Source organism: Podarcis muralis, chromosome 14, assembly GCF_964188315.1.
Source record: "Podarcis muralis chromosome 14, rPodMur119.hap1.1, whole genome shotgun sequence".
Taxonomy (NCBI): Eukaryota; Metazoa; Chordata; class Lepidosauria; order Squamata; family Lacertidae; genus Podarcis; species Podarcis muralis.
The window spans coordinates 45,372,315-45,393,292 of NC_135668.1; the positions used below are offsets into that span (position 1 = coordinate 45,372,315).

General features: G+C 44.2%; 2 protein-coding genes across 3 annotated transcripts in view; one reads left to right on the forward strand and one right to left on the reverse strand.

The window, feature by feature from the left end:
* The window catches only part of METTL9 (methyltransferase 9, His-X-His N1(pi)-histidine), a 28,304-nt gene that overhangs the window by 1,549 nt on the left and 5,777 nt on the right, over positions 1-20,978 (reverse strand). Inside the window, exons 3-4 of the mRNA XM_028705847.2 lie at positions 16,195-16,404; positions 12,962-13,146 (exon numbers count right to left, since the gene is read on the reverse strand). Coding sequence (XP_028561680.2) covers positions 12,962-13,146; positions 16,195-16,404 — 395 coding nt within the window. The remainder of the gene's footprint in view (positions 1-12,961; positions 13,147-16,194; positions 16,405-20,978) is intronic.
* IGSF6 (immunoglobulin superfamily member 6) lies at positions 2,162-9,949 on the forward strand. Of its 2 annotated transcripts, XM_028705850.2 has the most exons (6): positions 2,162-2,304; positions 2,675-3,028; positions 4,886-4,992; positions 6,545-6,583; positions 8,323-8,403; positions 9,111-9,949. In XM_028705850.2, the coding sequence occupies exons 1-6, from the start codon at positions 2,238-2,240 to the stop codon at positions 9,150-9,152; spliced, it is 690 nt and encodes a 229-aa protein (XP_028561683.2). In that variant the 5' UTR covers positions 2,162-2,237; the 3' UTR covers positions 9,153-9,949. The 2 variants fall into 2 exon arrangements, with proteins under 2 accessions (XP_028561683.2, XP_028561681.2); XM_028705848.2 differs by lacking the exons at positions 8,323-8,403; positions 9,111-9,949 and having other exon boundaries at positions 6,545-6,775.

A 20,978-nucleotide genomic window follows, 5' to 3' on the forward strand; every position in this document is an offset into this window, starting at 1 on the left:
CCAAATTATTCTACTTTCTTGTAACAATAGGTAGGAGAGTTATTCCCCATTGCTTGAATTTATTTCCTTTTATGTGTGTGCTTCTGCATTTAAATATATATGTAAATTCAAAACTCCAAAACGTTTATTTTCAAATTGTGGGACAAAATGAGTACATAAACCGTGGGAAGCGATACCTCTCTCAAACCACTTTCAAGGCTCTTGAAAACTATTGCCTGCCTCAGTCTAATTTCAATGTTCAAAGTGCTCTTTCATCACCACACAGTGTGGTTTCTGCGAGGGAAGTGGCAAAGCAGTTTAGGCGAGAGCCACCTCATTCCCAATCTTCAAGAGAAAGGAAGTGCGGGGACCATAAGAGCCACCATGTGAAGACTTAAGACAGAGGCGGTAAAACTTTTGCAGCCCCAAGAAACTCAGTGTTAGAAACTCAGAAAGATAAGCTAATTGCCAAATGACTCCTTAAACCTAGGTTATGGTTGCCACAATGGGATGTCTAGGTGCTTTCCCCCCCCCCATTGATGATGGTGATTAATCTCATTTCTATACTGCTTTATATTTTGAAGAAAATATCTCAAAGCAGTTTATAACACATTAAGACATCAAATAAAACAATCCAGAATAAAACAAATTCAAGCTTTAATTAGTAGTAGTAGTAATAATAATAATAATAATAATTTAATTTTATTTATATCTCACCCTCTCCGGCCACAACCAGGCTCAGCAAAATATATAATACATTAAAATAAAAATTCAGCAATCGACTGAAATACAGCTTAAAATCAGATTAAAATCAAAATAAACTCAGATGGCTACCCACATTTATAACTGTAGGGTTGGGGGCCTTAAGTATTTCAGACATATTGCTTTCCACATATATTTACCTGCTTAATTTATATAGCTGCCCCATAGCAGAAGAACTCTAGGAAGCCAGTGTGGTGTAGTGGTTAGAGTGTCAGACTAGAACCTAGGAGATCAGGGTTCAAATCCCCACTCCGTCATGGAGCTCACTGGATGACCTTGGGACAGTCACAGCCTCTTTACCTACCTCATAGGGTCGTCGCAGAGATTAACCGAGGAGCGGGTGTGAACCATGTACTCCTCTTTCCCAGCTCAAAATTAAAATCGGCATTAGTACTGATAAGAGTAGGATTGTTAATCTGTTTTTAAAAGCCATGCAGCTTGGCAGCCACCACTGCAAATTCCATCTTAACCATGCACTTTCTTCCAACATTCAGCTTTGCTGGATGTTCTCAGATTCTAGTGCTATGAGAGACGGAGAGGAAAAACAGAGGGGGGGGGAGCCATGCGCTTTCGATGCCTGGTGTGGCTGTGACCCTAAACTCTGTTGCTCACACGGCCCTCTCCATAGTACTGTACTGCCTTGCACCACTGGGGCCCTGGATGGGCTTCCTGTGAAGGCCAAGAGAAACCAAGGTGTAGTTGGAACTGTGCACACCCCTTGAAGGAAAGATGGGATAAGAAAGCATGATGTTTATAATCTGTCAACTCTGTGAGTGTCTTTCCCATTTGCTTGAACGAGATGTAACAATAGGAATCTGCTGTTTTCAGGAAAGGATAATTTGGGACGCGGGTGGCGCTATGGTCTAAAGCACTGAGCCTCTTGGGCTTGCCGATCGGAAGGTCAGCGGTTCGAATCCCCATGAAGGAGTGAGCTCCCATTGCTCTGTCCCAGTTCCTGCCAACCTAGCAATTCGAAAGCACGCCAGTGCAGGTAGATAAATAGGTACCACTGCGGTGGGAAAGTAAACGACATTTCTGCGCACTCTGGCTTCCATCACGGTGTTTGTTCCGTTGTGCCAGAAGCGGTTTAGTCACGCTGGCCACATGACCCGGAAAGCTGTCTGCGGACAAATGCCGGCTCCCTCGGCCTGAAAGATAGATGAGCACCGCAACCCCATAGTCGCCTTTGACTGGACTTAACCGTCCAGGGGTCCTTTACTTTTAACTTTAGTTAAATAATTGTTTTCCCTCCATTTTTAAAGGTTCCTGAGGGGTAGCTACTAAACAGAACCCAGCAAATAAGCTGAAAACAGTTGCACCGAGAGACACCCTGTGCTTTATTTCACATCATGTAAATACAGAGCTAGGAACTTCCTCAGTTGTGCAATATGAAGAACTGTAACTGACAAGGGCTTCCCATTCCGTTTCCACTTCAGGCTCCCCTCAGTTCCACTTTCTTGAGCTGAAACCCTTTCAGAGGAAACTTTGCAGGCAAAATGGCAACGTTCAAGCAATGGGTTCTGATTCTGGTGCTGCAATTTACCTGGGTGACATGTTATGCAGGTAAGGAATTCTCTCTCTCTCTCTCTTAATCCTTTCTGTTGTCATTAAGCTTTAAAAATAACAGCTCTTGCAGAAAGCATCAGAAGCAGATTTATTTGAGCAAAACTCGGGCAGGGGTGGGGTGAGGCAAATGGCCAAAAAAACAGCGGGGGCAGGGGGAAGCTAATCCTCCTCTATCTCTGCAGAATAATGCACAGGATTGGGTTGTAAGTCACACTAGTGGAGGTGATGACTGGAGCCTTCAAATGGCTTGTGGAAACTGCAATTAACAGGTAACAGCCAGCTCCTAAACTGTAATATGCAGAGAACCGACTCCTCACCCTTTTTCGATTGACTTTCTCATCAGGGTATGTTTAATCCTCCTCAATAGGTGCCAACCTTTGCAAAGTGACAGTGTCTCAACCTCCACTCATGGAAGGCTACCCTGCATCAAAATATATTGCTATACCATGTACTTTTTCTGCTCAGGGATGCCCGACATCCACTCCAACCATTCTGTGGTTTCGATATCTTGCGCATACCCACGAAGCCTTGTGCACTCCCAACTGCATAAACAGCACCAAGTTCAAAGTGTCTCACTTAACATCTAAGAACCAGGCTCAGCTTGGGATCAACGAAATCAATGAAGAAGACAGCGCAATTTATTTTTGTGGGGTAGCAATTTCAAGTTCAAATTCCTCCACCTCCAAGCAAACTGGAAGCGGAACAGTGTTAGTGATAAGAGGTTGGTGTCTCCTTTATTTATTTTATTTTTTGGGGGTGAAGGGTTCTCTATTATTTTAAGGAGATTTATATCCAGTGCTTTTTTTCTCTCTAAAAAAAATGTTTAGGGGTACTCTCATTTTCCTACTCATATTGAAATACAGTGGTGCCCCGCAAGACGAATGCCTCGCAAGACGGAAAACCCGCCAGACGAAAGGGTTTTCCGTTTTGGAGATGCTTCGCAAAACGAATTTCCTATGGGCTTGCTTCGCAAGATGAAAATGTCTTGCGAGTTCCTGCAGGGTTTTTTTCCTCCCCCCCCCCCTTTCCCAAGCCGCTAAGCCGCTTATCAGCTGATCCGCTAAGCCGCTTAACAGCTGATCCGCTAAGCCGCTTATCAGCTGATCCGCTAAGCCACTTAACAGCTGATCCGCTAAGCCGCTTATCAGCTGATCCGCTAAACCCGCTAAGCCGCTAATAGCGCTAATCCACTAATGGGCTTGCTTTGCAAGACAAAAAAACCGCAAGACGAAGAGACTCGCGGAACGGATTCTTTTCGTCTTGCGAGGCACCACTGTACTGCCCCTCAATGAGGCCAGACTTAGATTCACAAAATGTCTAGGGGTATGTGTACCCCTGCGTCCCCCCCAGGAAAAAACCCACTGTTTATATCTCACTTGCAGGTCAAAGACTGCTCCCTACGAATACTATTTTAATAAACTGTAAAGCAAAATTGCTAAGGCAGGGTAGACAGGCAGGGCAGACACTCCCAAGGTTTGCTGGACTAATGCTCTGGCTCTGCATAAGGATTTTCATATATTCAAACTAATCAGAACCAGAGAGATACAAAGCAAGCCTAACTCTCTCTAACTCGGTTGATTCACACGTGACAACCTTATCACACATGATAAACTATGTAAAAAAATAAAATTGTCCAGTAGCACCTTACAGACCAACAAATTTTGTTCTTAAACCATAGTTTAAGTGACAAGCTATGGTTTACGAAGCTGGGAACGGGCTTTTGTCCTGCGTGTTCCTCCCTTGTTTTGGTGCTTCAGCCCAATTTGAAGAGTGTCTTGCTATCTCAGAAACAGAAAACTGTGTTTTAATGTCAGTTTGATAACCAGGTTTCTAAAACCACGGTTTGATCTTAGTTTAAGATCCTGGTTAGGAAACCAGCCCTAAGCAGCAAGGTTTGAGTGTAATGGGAAGTGGCGATTTGCTTTGAACCTGACTGAAGTGCTGAAGCTGGTGTTTCAGGGAAGGAGTAAGGGGAGGAGCTTGGAGAACTGACCGGTTTTATAAACAGCGGCATATAAAGCTGGAACCGTTACATCTCAACTGGCCCAGCAGTCTCTTCTTATGCTCTGATGGTCTAGACTCCTCAAGGTGGAATCAGAACAAGAAACTAGAAACGTAGAACCTGGGGACTCTGCAGCTCTTTCGTGGACTTTTAGGACATATATGAAGAATTGTTCCCATTTGAACATTGAACCTGCAAAATATAACTTTATATGGAACTCTTTGTGACATCTACATAGGTCTCTATGTACAAACAACTTGCACAACCTGTTGTGCCTTTGGGTCTTCAACTGGATTACATGGCGACCTCCTGCCACCCAGGTCTACATTCTCCCTTTTCTTCCTCCACACCTACTTTTTCTCTCCTTCCCATCCCCTTCCTTACATAGAAGAGCCGGTGGTTTCCTTACTTTATGCGGTGTTATCACTGTTTTTAGGTCTCCGCTGATTGTTCCTTGTTCCTTTTGATTAATGAAATCATTAAAAAGCGCAAGAAAATCACCATTCGTACTATGCCAATAATGCAAACTGAAACTAAACTAACGATATTCTTTTTGTTGTTCTTATTTTAAAAAAGAGAGTGGAACATACAGCCGAGGAGTTGAGTACAGCATGCTGGCCATCTCAGTTGTGCTGTTCCTCTACCTTGTTGCCTTGTTGGCAGTTTTTAAGTTATTCACTAAGGTATGTTCGTCTCTCTCTGTGTCTCCTCTCTCTCAATCTCTCTCCCATACCAGATCCTAGTAGCTTTCCAATGCTTTCAATGAAGGAAACCCAAGACCAGCCTTGGCTTGCAAGTCTATTTGCATGCTGTGAAAATATTTTTTTATAAAAGAAAAAAGAGGGCATGTGATTAGGACACCCTTGCCACTTCTGCAAATTTGGTTGCTGCCAAGCTAGATATGATGTCAGCCACATCCACTTCTTAAAAAACAAAACACCCCAAAACTGGGAATGTACATAGTAAGCTGCCTTATGCTGAATCATACAATTGGTGAATCTTCTGATTTGGACTATTGCAATAGTCCTTACGTAAGGCTGCCTTTACAAAGTTATGGAAACTGCAGCTGGCCTGAATTTGCGGTGGTTCTGCTGAATGGAGCAGGTTATAGGGAGCATGTGACTCTCTTGTTACAACAACTTGTTGACTTACTGGTTCACTTCCAAACCCAATTCAAAGTGCTCGCCTCAGCCTTCAAAGCATTAAACAGCTAAGGACCAAGGTACCTCAAGGGATACCTGCCCCAATACGAACTTGTATCAGATGAACCTCTTCTCTTTCTCCTGCCCAGTTTGAGGTGTGTTTAGTAGGGACACAAGAGAGGGGCCTTTTTAGTGGTTGCACCCAAGCATTGGAATTTTCTCTCTTGGAAGGTTTGCATTGCTCCCTCTTTGATGGCATTCTGTCTAGATGACAAAACCCTCTTTTTTGGGCCTGGCTTTTGGTCTAGCAGTTGGCCACTTTTAACTGGATGTTTTCTGCTGCTTGCATATATCATTGAGTGCTAGAATTTTTTTATGGTACTGTGCTTATTTCATTTGTATATGATTTTTGGGGGGGGGGGAGTTTTAAAATGTGTTGGCACTGATGTAGTCATTGTTTGTTTGCCACTTTTGAAAAGGCAGGATATAAATATTCTTAATAATCCAATGAATCAATAAATTTTATACAATATCCTTGTATCCACTAAAGAACTCAGGGTGGGTTATATCCCCCACCCATCCCCGAGTACACTGCGGTTACATCCACACCATATGCAGTTTGTTAAGGGTGCATTTGTACCTCTGTGAGGGGTAAACTACAGTTCCCAGGATTCTTTGCAGGAAGCCATGTGTTTTTAATTGCGTGGTGTGGATGTGACCTGTATCTTAGCAATCATCACTTCGGGAGGTGGGTTAGGTTAACAGAGGATGCAGTTTGCCCAAATTACTCAGAGAGCTTCCTGCCCATGCAGTAACTTGAACCTGGGACGCCACAGTTTAAATCCCACACTCTACCCTGTGCACAGGCTCCTGCTATCTCCATTTTTCACCCCACATGACCCGCTCTTCAATTTAACCTCCCAAACATTTTACTTCTCCATGTGACAGGTGGCTCCCATCACTATGATTCCTTGAACGCAACAGCAAAAATACCCATTACCACATCATCCCCAATCTGTGTAATGTTTGCTTAAAAAAAAAAGAGGTACCAATCCCCTTTGCTAAAATGCATTGTTCACCTTTGTTTCCACAGCCTAAACGCAAGAAAACAGAGAGGCCTGTCAATGTTTGCGTAAGTGTTTGCAATCCTGTACACAAGGTAGCTAATGCATTCTCCAAGGGTGAATCTTTATATGAGCAGGAAAAGGAACTACCCACGCAAAGGAGGGAGGTATCAGCAAGCTTGGGGGAACCCTGAGATTTACAGAGGGACAAAAAACTTTAGTTAAAACCCCAGTTCTTAAGAGAGACACCCTTCCAAGCTACTCAGTGAGGCCTAAGCATGCTCAGTAGCCACCCTTGAGAGAGAAACCATCTTAGAAAACTTGGGGAAGAGGGATTATCCTGAAAGAAGACATGGCTGGCTGGAACCCTGAATAGGAGCCTTCCACATGGCTGCATGTCCAGGCTGTTGCATTTCAAACCCTGCGATCTTATACACACTTAGCAGCTGGAAGATCACAAAGTTTGTAGGCTACACAGCAGTTTGGTTATCTATAGCGAGTTAATCCAAAGCCTGCAGGGAACCGCTGCTGCTGCATATGACATCTGAAAACAGATGTGTGCAGCCTCATCTCCTGACTGAATTTCTCCAGCTGGGGAAATGGAGCCAGACTATGACTGCTGCCAATCTGGAACAGAGGTGGGGAAACTGCGGTCGATTTGAATGCTGCTGGACTCCAACTCCTATCAGTCCTAGTCAGCATGGTCAGTATTCAGGGAAGCTGGGAGTTGGAGTCCGACAACATCCAGGACGCGAAAGTTTTCCCCTAATCCATTTCTGCTTTGGAAAGGAGGACCAGAAAAGTAAGTGCACCACAATGCACCACTTTATGCTGAGATGGAAACACAGAATTCTGCTAGGGTTGCTTCCTCCTCCTCCTCCTTCCTCTTGTGGTGTTACAGGGAAGAGAAAGGGAGCACATGCTGAGTGGGCGGCTCTAGAAGTAGCCAGTTTGCATGGCTAGCAATAGGAACAGCAACGCCCCTTCCTTGTTGTGTCTGCCTTTGTAGCCGCCTAGTGGCAGAGTTCCATGGGGAACAGGCAGGTGATGGGCACAGGGCTGCACTCAGGTGTGCTGCATTTGTGGAGATGGGAACCTGGCTAGACCGAAACAAAAGCGAGAGAGGGACCAGCAGGGAACGAAGCAATGCAAGGAAGAGGCCTGGGCTTCTGCTTGGCGAAAGCTGCCGCCCCTTCTCTTTCAGAGGCACCTCGACCCACATTTCCTCTTTTAATTGCTGCCATGTTTAAATGGGATTGTTTTCATTGCATGATATAATTACAGACGTTGGTATTCCAAATGGTACTTTTGATTGCGTATTTCAATTTTATTATTTAGTTATTTTGTGCCATTAACGTACACGGCTCTGTAGCTAATTATGAACGTTTGCATTTTAAGGTTTGTGTAACTGGTTTTCATACTTGGAGATTGCTTGGAAGTCTATTTGGGCACTGAGCAATATAATAATAATAATAATAATAATAATAATAATAATAATAATAATAATAATAATAGCCTTGCTGCTATTTGCCAGGGCACACTGACCAACTTGTGCTCCCTTCCATAATATAACAGCAAGGAAGAGAGGGGTGGTTGGGATGGTCTGATCTGGTTCTGTATAAGGCTACGGTCCTATAGCTGATAAATACCCCACCCCACAACTGTTAGTAACAGTCATGTTTCCTGTCGCATCGGCAGTGTCAGAAGGGGTCATTTTCTCAGTTTCTGTTTTAAAAACAACAACACGCCAATGTGCCCCACACTGCTAGGTGAGGACAAGTGTTCAAAGTCTCTTTTAAATTTCCAGAGTGGGGGAAGCAAAGTAGCTGTTTGTCGAGCGATCGCAAAGGAGTTTGGCAAAAAGAAGCGCAACAGGCAGCGGAGGCATGTAAGTAGCCAGGAGCCTTGAAAGGGGGCAGGAACTGTGTTCATACAGGCAATCGCAGTGCATCGGTGACAGAAGGGGAAAGGAACCAATTGGGCGGCAGCACAGAGGCCGGGTTATAGGCTATGCTGCTATGCCAATGTTGCTCCAGCATTCTAAGTTTAGCAATGAATGCAAAAAGAATAATTATTATTGTCTTGTCTGTGCTGTGACTTGGCACCCATCCTTCCTTATCCATTTCAACCTGGAGAAGGCAGCATAGCTGTTCTGAGAATGGAGTAATCCTTCCTGCAACTCACACAAAAATGTATCTTGTATAAATGGGAATGTCGCAATGAAAAACAAGCTACAGAAAGTAGGCTTAAAAAACAAACAACCCAGTCTTACACATAAAGATTCCGGACAGAATAATATTTCATAGAAAGCTAATCCTTTTGAGCTTGCCAATGGATGCCAGTATGGTATAGAGTTCCCTTCACTGAGTAAGCTCTCGGAGAATTTGCAGTTGTTTAGGAAGCTTATGATTCAGCCGTTTTCTTCTGCTGGTATATGGATACAACAAACCATATATATGGTTTTTTTTAAAAAAAACAAGAGACAGAGAAGTGCGGTGCACCATTGCAGTGAACATGACTCTTTGGGATCAAGTATTTTGGGGTTTTATTGCACACTAGCAAACTACTGAACATGCTTCTTTTCTTTTCTTGCAGGGACATTTGGATAAATGCCACAAAATGGATGAATTATCATAGCAGATGCACTTTCATGGGTTCGGTAGAACTGGAAATGTGATTCACACATTAAACATCCGAAGGGGAAAAAGTGAGCTTCACATAGCAAAAAGCTCCTATTGTGTCATACTAAGCTAGGGCTGCCATACGCCTGGATTTTCCCGGACATCACCGGGATCTCAAAGGCGGAACTGACGTCCAGGGGGGAATTTTTGAAAGGCAGCGCTTTGTCCTGGATCTTAGGCGAATCAATTGAAAAATCACTTTTTCTTGGCGTTTTTGTAAAAAAAAGAAAAAAGAAAAGAGAAGCTCAACAACTTTCAGGGTGTCTTGGTTTTTTACTTTTTGAAATACAGTTAACCCAGAATGTTAAATGAAAATGTAGCATTTACACATTTGCCAGGAGCTGCCTAGAAGTGGAATTAATTTCAGTGGCTTTACTTTGAGCGGGGGCTAACAGGGAATACAACCTATTTAATCAGAAATGTCCTTGAGTTTTTAGTGGTGTTCCTTCCTTTTCCCTTCATTGATTTCCATCTTCCCCACATTCTCTCGCCCACCCTCGCCCTTCTTTGCTTAGCTTTAGAGCTGCCTGTGCCTCTTCAAAAGGCGAGCCCATCTTGTACTTCAGCGGCCCACATATCTAGCATCCTGATCTCAAAGCAAACACTGGTCTTTGAACCACGAGGAAACAAATGCCAGTATGTGCTGGGTTGCCTTGCCAGGAAGTTGCGTTAAGTTTTATTGTACAGTTACCAAACAGGATCCCGGACATAAAGGTGTGGGAGAGAAACAGCAACACCCTGGAAATCCTGGGAAGTTACAAGCCCAGAGAGAGAAACAGAACTGTAGAATTGCAAAGTAAGATACGGAAAATGCAAGGGCGAGGACCATTTCACAACTCAGGCCAGTGTAAGCACAGGTTCTGGGGCCTAGGTCTTGCATGCTACATTATGGGGGCTCCCCCCTAAATGGACCAGAAACAGCAGCACTGGTCCATGGTGGAGAATGGTGTGAACAACCAGTCCAGGGCACATACTGGGGCAGATGACAGTTGCTGAAGTATCCCCTTTAAATAGCTGGGTGGGTTTGCTATGCAGGGAAAGACCTGCTGAGGTTCAAGCTGCACCAAACATCTTAATTTCCCCAGTTCTGCTTTCTTCTTCTTCTTCTCCCTTTAAGAGACCACTTCCTGCTGCTGCCTCTTAAACACACAGAGCAGGGAGCAGTAGAGGAGAAAGCAGGAAGTGGCAGAGCAACCAGGGAAGGGCTTTGTGGGAAGGAAGCAGGGAAGCAGCCAGGGCAAGGCAGGAAAGGAGAAGAGCAACCAGGGCGGTGTTGTCTTCCCCCTGCAAGGGCACTTTGCCCATTGTCCCCTCAAAAGTGGCAACACACCTGAGGTTAAGAAGCATCTCCAGGCATACAACTGGGATTCTGCCCCGAACATGGGTGCTGCAGTGACCAGAAGTGCATTTACACAATTGCAACTCAGGCACCAACTGCACCCATTCCTTATCGGATCTGGCCACTGTGATGTGTGACTTAGATGCGCCCCAGTTGGACTACTGTAACGTGATCTATGTGTGGCTGCCTTTGAGAAGTACAGTGGTACCTCGGGTTACAGACACTTCAGGTTACAGACTCCACTAACCCAGAAATAGTACCTCAGGTTAAGAACTTTGCTTCAGGATGAGAACAGAAATCGCGTGGTGGCGGGAGGCCCCATTAGCTAAAGTGGTACCTCAGGTTAAGAACAGTTTCAGGTTAAGAACAGACCTCCAGAATGAATTAAGTTCTTAACCTGAGGTACCACTGTATTTGGAAGCTTTAGCTGGTTCAGATTCTGGGCCAAACTGCTGACTGGTACCGGTAGCAGAGAGCCTTATTATTATGATTTTACTCTGTCATTAAAACAACTTCACGGGCTACCGGTTCGTTTCTGGGTACAATTCAAAGTGCTGGCTATGTCCTATAAAGCCCTATATGCTTGAAATACAGGAAATATCGTAATTCTCTACACGAACCTGCCCGGGTGCTAACATCCTCAGGTGAGCACCTTCTCTCAGTCCCATCGACATCAGTGACACAGTTGGTGGTGACACAAGAGAGAGCCTTTTCTGTGGCTGCTCTCCCACATTGTGTAATTTTCTCCCAAGAGACGTTAAGACTGGCTCCCTATTTGGTATCCTTCCACCAGCAGGCTAACGCCTTCATAGGCCTTTGAAAACGGAGGTTGCAGACATTGGGCTGCGGTCAGGGCAAAGTGGGTTTTAATTTTTGGTTTTGAATGTGTTCTGCTGTATTTTAATTATTGTTTTTAATTAGTTTGTTTTTATCGCTTTGTATTTTATAATGCTGTTTTAAAAGCTGTAAGCCACCCAGAATCCTAATTTGCGAGAAAGATGGGATATAAATACTAACAACAACAACAATTGTGTGCACTCCTCAGTAGTGCTCAAGCAAGACAAAAAAAAAAAAGTTCTTTGTCAACATGGCATTTTATCAAAATTAATGGGAAGTCAAATGTTTCTACTTTTGCACATATGTAGTTCAAAACAGTACAAAAGCTAAGAGATCTGTTGGGTTGGTTCATATGGAATCCCAAACGGTAGTGTGCAGAAAGGGCTCTGGACTGTGCCCTGTCCCCTGCCATGCACCATCAGCTCCCAACCACAGATCCTGGTTTGTTGCAAACTATAGTTTGGCATTTTGTCCGAACCAGGAAACTTTGGTTTGTGCTTTTCTTGCAAACCAGTTTGGAACTACCTCTTCCTCATAAGATATATTATTGCCACAAATGATGATTTATAAGCTTACATATATTTTTTTAAGAAAGACAGAAAGAGAGACAACACATCCTTCCCACTTTTCATGAGTGGATGAACAAAGGGTGGGAATAGAAGGTAATGCAGAAACTGAACTTGTAAAGAAGAAAGACTGGATTTCAAAGCCAGAACAAGTCTTTTCTCCTCACCTCATTTCTCTTTTTCTTGCATGTTAACTCCCACCACCACCAGCAAAACATGACTGCCAAAATTTGAATGTATACAAAGTACTTTCTTGCAATTTGTCATCTGTATGATGTTGAGGTATGGGTATTTGTAGGATATAGCCAGCAAAGATTTGTCTTTGTAGCTTTTGTGCATGACAAACAGGCTGCAAGCTTAGTTTCCTTCCTTTGGTTATTTTTAATTTGCTTTGTACAGTGGGCATTATTGACCAAAATGCTGGATATGTGAGTTTTTGTACTTAGTTAAGACTAAATAAACTTTTAAAAAAACACTCAGAACAAAACAAAACAAAAACTCAGAACCACACACACACACACACACACACCAGAGAGAAAGAGAGAGTATTGGAAAAAATGAACTATTATAAAAGTCAACTTGGAGCACGGGTGGAGTAGTTCCTTTGCAACTACAACCAGAGTCCTTTGGGTGTGGAGACATAGCCTCAACCAGGTATTGCTCCTTAAAAAATTAACTTGGTCCAGCCTTCTATTCTGACTACAAGCTATGACTGGCTGAAGCTTCTAAATAACTCCTCCTAAGAGGCACTTTACATACGTGGAGCCATTGCTGCTCTGGGAATGTGGTTTGGCTGCACTTGTTGGTGTACATGTTAAACATTTCAGAGCAACTGTGGAAGTGAGGCCAGCCATGTCACTCCAAGCAAGACATAAAGCGCCCATGGATTCTAGGCAGGCTGTCTGCAATTGCAAACAGCTCTTGGGAAACCCCTGCAGAACAGATTCTCACGCAATTGCAGGAGTGAGGAAGTCCCCCTTCCCTTCCCTCCCAACCCCCATCAATCAGCTGTTTAACACTTACCATTCTCCACATATGGATGAAAGGGCAGAACCAATGCCAGGATGACTCTGCCTCTCGTCGGCTCCAGTACACTTCTAATATCTTTTAATACAGTCAATGGCTGATCACAGCGATCGAGCAGATTCAAGCAGCTGATGACATCGTACTGGAACCCTGTGCTCTGCCATTCGTTGATGCCGAGCACTCTGTATAGGTAGGAGGGGAAAGTGTTGAGGGTTACAACCAGACAAGGAGAGATTGTTCTCTTTCTGCCTACAACGATGTGAGGCAAAGTAAGCAAATAATGGGTTAACCTCTGCTCATTAAGTCTAGGCCGCTATGCAGATGATTCCGCAAAAGGAGTGTGGGCTTTATAGCGTTAGCATCTATTTTGCAGTGGGAGATCTGCAAATCAACATTGTGCGTCTTACTCCAATACGATTTCATCACACGAACAGCAATTTGCTGGGTACATGTTGAAGAGGGAGTAAACAGACAGGACCTTTATATTCTCCGCAGAGAAGTTTGCAGAACAGTTGCAGCCTAGAGTGTCTGTCACGATCGCAGATGTAATACAGTCAATAATTCCATCAGAGCCAGTGTTAGCATTATTATCTGTTTGCAATAACTCTAAAATGACAATTTTATACAAAGGGCTTGTATTAGCTCTGTTAGCTGCAGCTTGTCTTGAAATCGCCAGACACTAGAAAACTTTAAGAGGTTATACCAGCCACAGCTGATACAGCAGAACTTGGCAAATAATGGGGCTGCAGAAGCTGACACATAATAGAGGGCTTCGTCAGGGGACAATCAAAACAAGATGAATTTCTCTCATTTGTAAAGAAAAGGGAGTATGGCTTACAACTTCCCAGAGTCACAAGCATCTTTTTGCCAGAAACTCACCTAAGCCAAACAGGTCTTTGCACATGTTAATCAGCATTACCCAATCTGGAGTCCTTCAGATAATTTGCGTTATTTGTGGGGCATAGGAATTTGTTCATTTCCCCCCCTCAAAATATAGTCCGGCCCCCCACAAGGTCTGAGGGACAGTGGACCGGCCCCCTGCTGAAAATGTTTGCAGACCCCTGGTCCAAAGTATCTGAAAGGAAACCTGCTTGATGCATTCTGATGGCCATACTTCTAATGTGCTCTAAACCACTGGTCTTCAACTACAATTCCCATCATCCCTGGCCACTGGTCCCGTTAGCTAGGGATGATGGGAGTTGTGGTCCCAAAACAGCTGGAGGGCCAAGTTTGGCCATGCCTGCCCTAGTGGGTCTTGGTCTGATCCAAAGTGGGTCACAGCAGGAGCACTACTACAATGCAAATATATGGTAAAGGTTTAAGAAATGGGCCTCCAAATGCTTGCTTGGGTTAAAAGTAGATCCTGGGTCTGAAACGGCTGAAGATCCCTGTTCTAAATGTTCATTGTTTTCGTTATATTCATTCAGAAAAATAAGAATGGGTTATTTTAAAAAAGAAAATAAATCATCATGGTACAGTCATCCTGCAAAACACAAGCTATAGCTTCTGTCCAACTGCAGGCACAATATTTAATTCGGGGTGGGGGCAGGCGAGAGAAAGGAAGGAGGAACAAAAAATTTCAAGAGTTATAAGTTAAGAGACCCACAAAGGTAATTCAGGCTAAATTGGACACTAGAGCACATGTGATAAGGCTACACAGGAAAGTATTGATTAATAAAACACTGGGCCAAGAGTTTATTTCATCGGACAAGGTTAAAAAGCGAGGAGGAGTTATTTATGCAAAAGAGAGCCTATCAGCGAAATTTGTTTTTAAAGATGATCAAAGAAGATTTGTAGCAATTGAAATTCAAACACAAGGAGAAAAATTTTTGATAGATAGCTCCAGGTGAGCAACTTGCTCTGATGAAGGTTGAGAGCAGACAGAACATCTTTAAGCCTCTGCCACTAGCCTACGTCTGAAGGCTCCACCCCTTGTGGATAACCTTAGGATTCTTAGAGGACCAACCGTCTGGCACTTCTCCATAGCCTCTTGCCTTGTTAGCTCCCTGTACCAATGGACTGGTGAGGTACTGTGGGAAGCCTTTGTTTTCTCAGGCTCTGATACCTGTGATGGTCCTCGCTCTGGACCTACAAGTCCTGACAGTTGTTCTGGGGGCTCCTGTCTGACAGCCTCAGGCCTAGTGGACTCCTGGTCTCCACCAACAGGCTTAGAGCCCTAAAGCCGGTCCGGTTCCTTGTTTGGCTCCTTAGCTGGAGATTCTGCAGCCTGTGACTCAAGAGTCTTGATTGCTGCTGGCCTCATGGCACCAAGGTCCCAGCTGCTGCACTACTACAACTACAAAGGAAGCAGGGTGGTGCTGTGGTCTAAACCACCGAGCCACTGGGCTTGCTGATTGGAAGGTCGGCAGTTCGAATCCCCGTGACGGGGTGAGCTCCCATTGCTCTGTCCCAGCTTCTGCCAACCTAGCAGTTTGAAAGCATACCAGTGCAAGCAGATAAAAAGGTACCACTGTGGCGGGAAGGTAAATGGCATTTCTGGGTGCTCTGGTTTCCGTCACAGTGTTCTGTTGCACCAGAAGCGGTTTAGTCCTGCTGGCTACATGACCCAGAAAGCTGTCTGTGGACAAACGCTGGCTCCCTCGGCCTGAAAAGTGAGATGAGTGCCGCACCTCATAGTCGCCTTTGACCGGACTAACTGGGTCTTTTACCTACCTTACCTTTTTTACTACAACTACAACATGGCTATTGCTCAGCTTTCCTTCTTTCAGTAAGCGCAAGGGAAACACACACATTACCGCACTGCCCCATGTCTGAAAAACCACCTTGGATATTTTGCAGAGAGGATATACATTTGTACCTTGGTTGCCAAACGCCTTGGAACACGTATGTTTCGACTTCCGATCCAAAACCGGAAGTGAGTGTTCCAGTTTTCTAACAATTTTTGGAAGTTGAACATCTGGCGCAGCTTCCGCTTGGCTGCAGCCAATCAGAAGCCGTGTTTTGGTTTCCGAACATTTTGGAAGTCAAATGGACTTCCAGAACGGATTCCATTTTACTTCCAATGTACGACTGTAAATCCTAATGAGATATTTTTTTTTTAAAAAAGCAAACAGATAGTATCTTCCCTAATTTGCAGAAATAATTATTGTTATCAGATAGAAATCTTGTAACAGCCTGTATGCTTTGATAGACCATGGCAGGGGTGGGGGAGAAGATAGCTAACGTAGTATCACTGATGTAGCACGCAGCCCACTTAGCAAGCAATATACCTGTATTTCTTCTTCTGAAGCTGCCAAATCATAGTTTCAGACAACTCGGTAGCATAGGTTTCTTCAAAGTGAGGACTCATGACTTTTGTGACTTCTCCATCTCCTGCTCCTAAATCGAGAAGCCGGCGGGATTTCCAGTCTGGATTTATTTTAAGCAGTCTCTGAAATTGTTCGGGTGAAAACACAAACATGGAACCTCTTCCCAGTAACCTGAAATGTTAAAAGACGATGAGGTTTTATTTGCTTATGAACGAAGTGGGCAAATTTAGGAAGTGGAGACAACATTTCTTTAATTTCAAACCAGTGTAGACGTAGTAATGGGAAACCTTTTAACCATTTCCAGAGTGGTTTAACATTCAGTCCCTATGGGTTTTCCTAACCATTGTTAGCACGGTTAACATCTACAGTTCCTAGGTTTCTTTAGGGGGGGGGCCATGACTGTTTAAAGTGGTACGATACTGCTTTAAATGAATAGTGCAGATAGGGCTTGACCTGGGTTGGCCTTTAACCAGCATTTAAAATTGCCTAATTAAGAACTGCAGCATTTTACAACAAGCTGCCTGGCCCAATAAGAGAGACAACATTCCACCTACTCGACATCCAACTTGCAATGCCATGAAGCCCTATCAGGGGTGTCCAAACTTTTTTCAAAGAGGGACAGATTTGATGACGTGAACATGTGTGAGGGCCGACCAAAGGGCCGACCAAAATTGTTGAGCTTTTTTTACTATTTTACCCCAGGAAATAAACTGCCACAGGCACCAGATTAAACCAACCGGCAAACTTTGGACTTGCCTGCCTTACATGCTGACTTTAGATTCAAAGGCATTAGAGGAGAAGAGGACTCAAAAAAGGTTAGCTTTAAAAAGACAAGAGCGACAAGGAAGATGTAAAAGAACAGAAGAAGAAACAGACTGAAAGAGATGCTGAAGATGACATCGTTAAGAGCAGTGGGAAAGGAGATTAATATTTTAAAACGGTATAAACTAGCAGCAAAGACCACAGTAGGTATCCGAAGCTTCCTTGTGCGATAGAAAAGAACGTGGAATGGCAAATGAGCCGTTCATTAAGGAATCTGCAGCAGGGACAATTGGGGTCTCTGTGGATTGTATCAATGGCATCTCTGCTTGTCCCACTTTGAAGTCTATATTGTAAGATTACAGTAGTTGTGCCAGAGGTGCAAGTGAATGAAAGAATAAGGAGTGGGAGAATCCAGGGGGGAAAGAAAATAATTGGTTAGCAAGAGACACAAGAGGGAAGCAATGCATTAGTCAGGTCAACCACAGGAAGGAGCCCAAGCTGAAGGGTAAAAAGGTGATCTGTGCCAGCGAGTCCCAGCCGCAAAGAGCAGAATCATGATCAAGAGAGAGGACATGGGAAGGAGAGGGAACGGCTGGTGAAGACAATGAGAGCAGATAAAAAGTGGAAAAAGTAAAAACGTACCAATGTGCGTGGAACGGAATGGTCCAGAGGGAACTGCCATTTTTTTAACGGGCGTTGGAAGAAAAACATGAAAGCAAGTGGCATTCGCTTTTCAAAGACCAACCCCCTGGCAGTACATCTGAGCATCCCTCACATAAATTGGCTCAAGGGCATGATTCCTAAAGACACCGCAAGAAGGCATTCAAAGCAACAGAAACCTTTTGGACTGGAGCAAAAACAGCGAGGATACAAGGGGATACAGCGAGGCACTGCAGTCGACTGTGCACCCCACAGGAAACGTCTAGCTGAGAAATATGATTGGCTCATGACATAATTCCTCTCTCTCTCTCTCTCATTGAAAACACAGCAGCTCATATCAAACTGTATAGCAGGATAACGTGTAAAAGGGTGTGTTAAAAAAAAAAAGAGTCGTGGTATTTCCTTCACTCAGCTAAAGAGGATGTAGAGTCAAGCATGCATCAAAGGAAAACATAAGGCCTGGGGTCCTTGGGAGGGCCTGGCACTAAAGGAAACTGAGCAGCTGGGTGCAAATGCATGGGAAAGACTGCCAGGGTTGCATCTATGACTGGGATGCAGGATGCATAGCTCTCAAGCAGCTGTCTGCCAGCATCACATCAGGATCACACTTCAAAACGACCTTGACAGATTAGAGAACTGGGCCAAAACAAACAAGATGAACTTTAACAGGGAGAAATGTAAAGTATTGCACTTGGGCAAAAAAAGATGAGAGGCACAAATACAAGATGGGGGACACCTGGCTTGAGAGCAGTACATGTGAAAAGGATCTAGGAGTCTTGGTTGACCCCAAACTTGACATGAGCCAACAGTGTGACGCGGCAGCTAAAAAAGCCGATGCAATTCTGGGCTGCATCAATAGGAGTATAGCATCTAGATCAAGGGAAGTTATAGTGCCACTGTATTCTGCTCTGGTCAGACCTCACCTGGAGTACTGTGTCCGGTTCTGGGCACCACAGTTCAAGGACACTGACAAACTGGAACGTGTCCGGAGGAGGGCAACCAAAATGGTCAAAGGCCTGGAAACGATGCCTTATGAGGAACGGCTAAGGGAGCTGGGCATGTTTAGCCTGGAGAAGAGGAGGTTAAGGGGTGATATGATAGCCATGTTCAAATATATAAAAGGATGTCATATAGAGGAGGGAGAAAGGTTGTTTTCTGCTGCTCCGGAGAAGCGGACACGGAGCAATGGATCCAAACTACAAGAAAGAAGATTCCACCTAAACATTAGGAAGAACTTCCTGACAGTAAGAGCTGTTCGACAGTGGAATTTGCTGCCAAGGAGTGTGGTGGAGTCTCCTTCTTTGGAGGTCTTTAAGCAGAGGCTTGACAACCATATGTCAGGAGTGCTATGATGGTGTTTCCTGCTTGGCAGGGGACTGGACGCGATGGCCCTTGTGGTCTATTCCAACTCTATGATTCTATGATTCTATATTACTGAAGGTGGCGCTAGGCAAGACACACCACCCTGGCAGGTATAACGCACGTCTCCCCAAATATAACTCAGGTGGCTAGGAAGGCCCAACAGAGACTCCATTTCCTCAGGGTCTTGCAAAAGAACAATGTTGAACAACAATTGATGACCTCCTTCTTGATGACCACAATAGAAAGTGTCCTCTCATATTGTATCACAGTGTGGTACGTTGACTTGACAGTCACGGACAGAAAGTCTTTACAGAGGGTGGGGAACACAGCCCATGATATCATGGGCTGTCCCCTGAGCCCGCTAGACGACATCGCAAGGGATCGTTGCCTTAGGAGAGTGAGAAAAATTCTCATTGACGATTCACACCCCAGCCAGCACCTCTTTAATCTTCTACCCTCAGGCAGGAGATGTAGAAGTATAATCAGTTGTAAAAGGTAAAGGGACCCCTGACCATTAGGTCCAGTGGTGACCGACTCTGGGGTTGCAGTGCTCATCTTGCTTTATTGGCAGAGGGAGCCGGCATACAGCTTCTGGGTCATGTGGCCAGCATGATTAAGCTGCTTCTGGCGAACCAGAGCAGCACATGGAAACGCCGTTTACCTTCCCGTCGGAGTGGTACCTATTTATCTACTTGCACTATGATGTGCTTTCGAACTGCTAGGTTGGCAGGAGCAGGGACCGAGCAACGGGAGCTCACCCCGTCGCGGGGATTCGAACCGCCAACCTTCTGATCGGCAAGTCCTAGGCTCTGTGGTTTATTTTTTTTAAAAAAGATATTTATTGGCATTTTCACAAATTTATGTGGTTTAACCCTAGGCTCTGTGGTTTAACCCACAGCGCTGTACCAACAGGCTAAAAAACAGTTTCTATCCATGGGCTGTTAGGCTGCTGAACAGAAAATAATATAGTGCAACTGACGTTTGGGGTTGGTGTGTTGTGCGACAAGCACACAGAGTGCAATGGGATTGAGTGAGGGGGGGGGGTGGCTCGGTTAATTTCATTGTACACAGCTTGTACATTAACAATAAAGGTATTATTAGTGTGTACGTGTAATTTCAAGAATACTGATTGGGTAGTGGTAGGTCTCTTCCTCAGTATCACTGTTCTGATTGAATTTGGAGACCCTCCCCGCAATAAAGCAGCTTTTAGGTCTTCACCCAGCTTGAATGCTTAGTTATGGGCTCATTTCTAAGGAAATTTGCTACAGTGAAAAATTTGGTTGAGGGCTCCAGTTGCATATTAGTTCAATTTGTCAGCTCAGGCAAAGCTCAGGCAAAGCAGAGGAGGTGGCCTTAATGTGTAGAAATGAACTGGCGTTGTGTTTTTTTCAAAGGACACTAAAGGGCAGCTCTCTCCATGCTGAGTATCTGCTCCAAGTTTCCTGTGAAAAACCAGTTTGAACAGACCCTTCCAAGACAAGCAACTCCATTCTGTACTTGGCTATCTTCAGTCTTCCTAGGCTAAAAAGAATGGAGAACCACTTGATTATTGATCGAATACCACTCTCCCTGCTTCCATCTGTACACACTGATATATAGAAGTTGAGAGCAAAAGCTTTACAGCACGCTCCTCTTGAGTTTGGAAGCAAAGAGAACTGCTCCGGTTGAAATGCTCCGGCTCAAATGGGATTTTTTATTTTATTTATTTCACAACTTGGATATACCACTCACAACTGGAACAACACCTCTAAGCTGTTTACAAAAAAACACACAACAGGATTAAAATGATCAATTATTAAAAGTGCTGTTTAAAACAATCAAAATCAAACAGCAAGCAAAAAGAGATTAAAGTACATTTCAGCGTTCTACATCTCCAGGAATGCTTTCCTGAACAAAAATGTCTTAAGCAGGCACTTAAATGTTTCATGCAGAGATGCTACCTATGGGGGAATTCTAGAAAT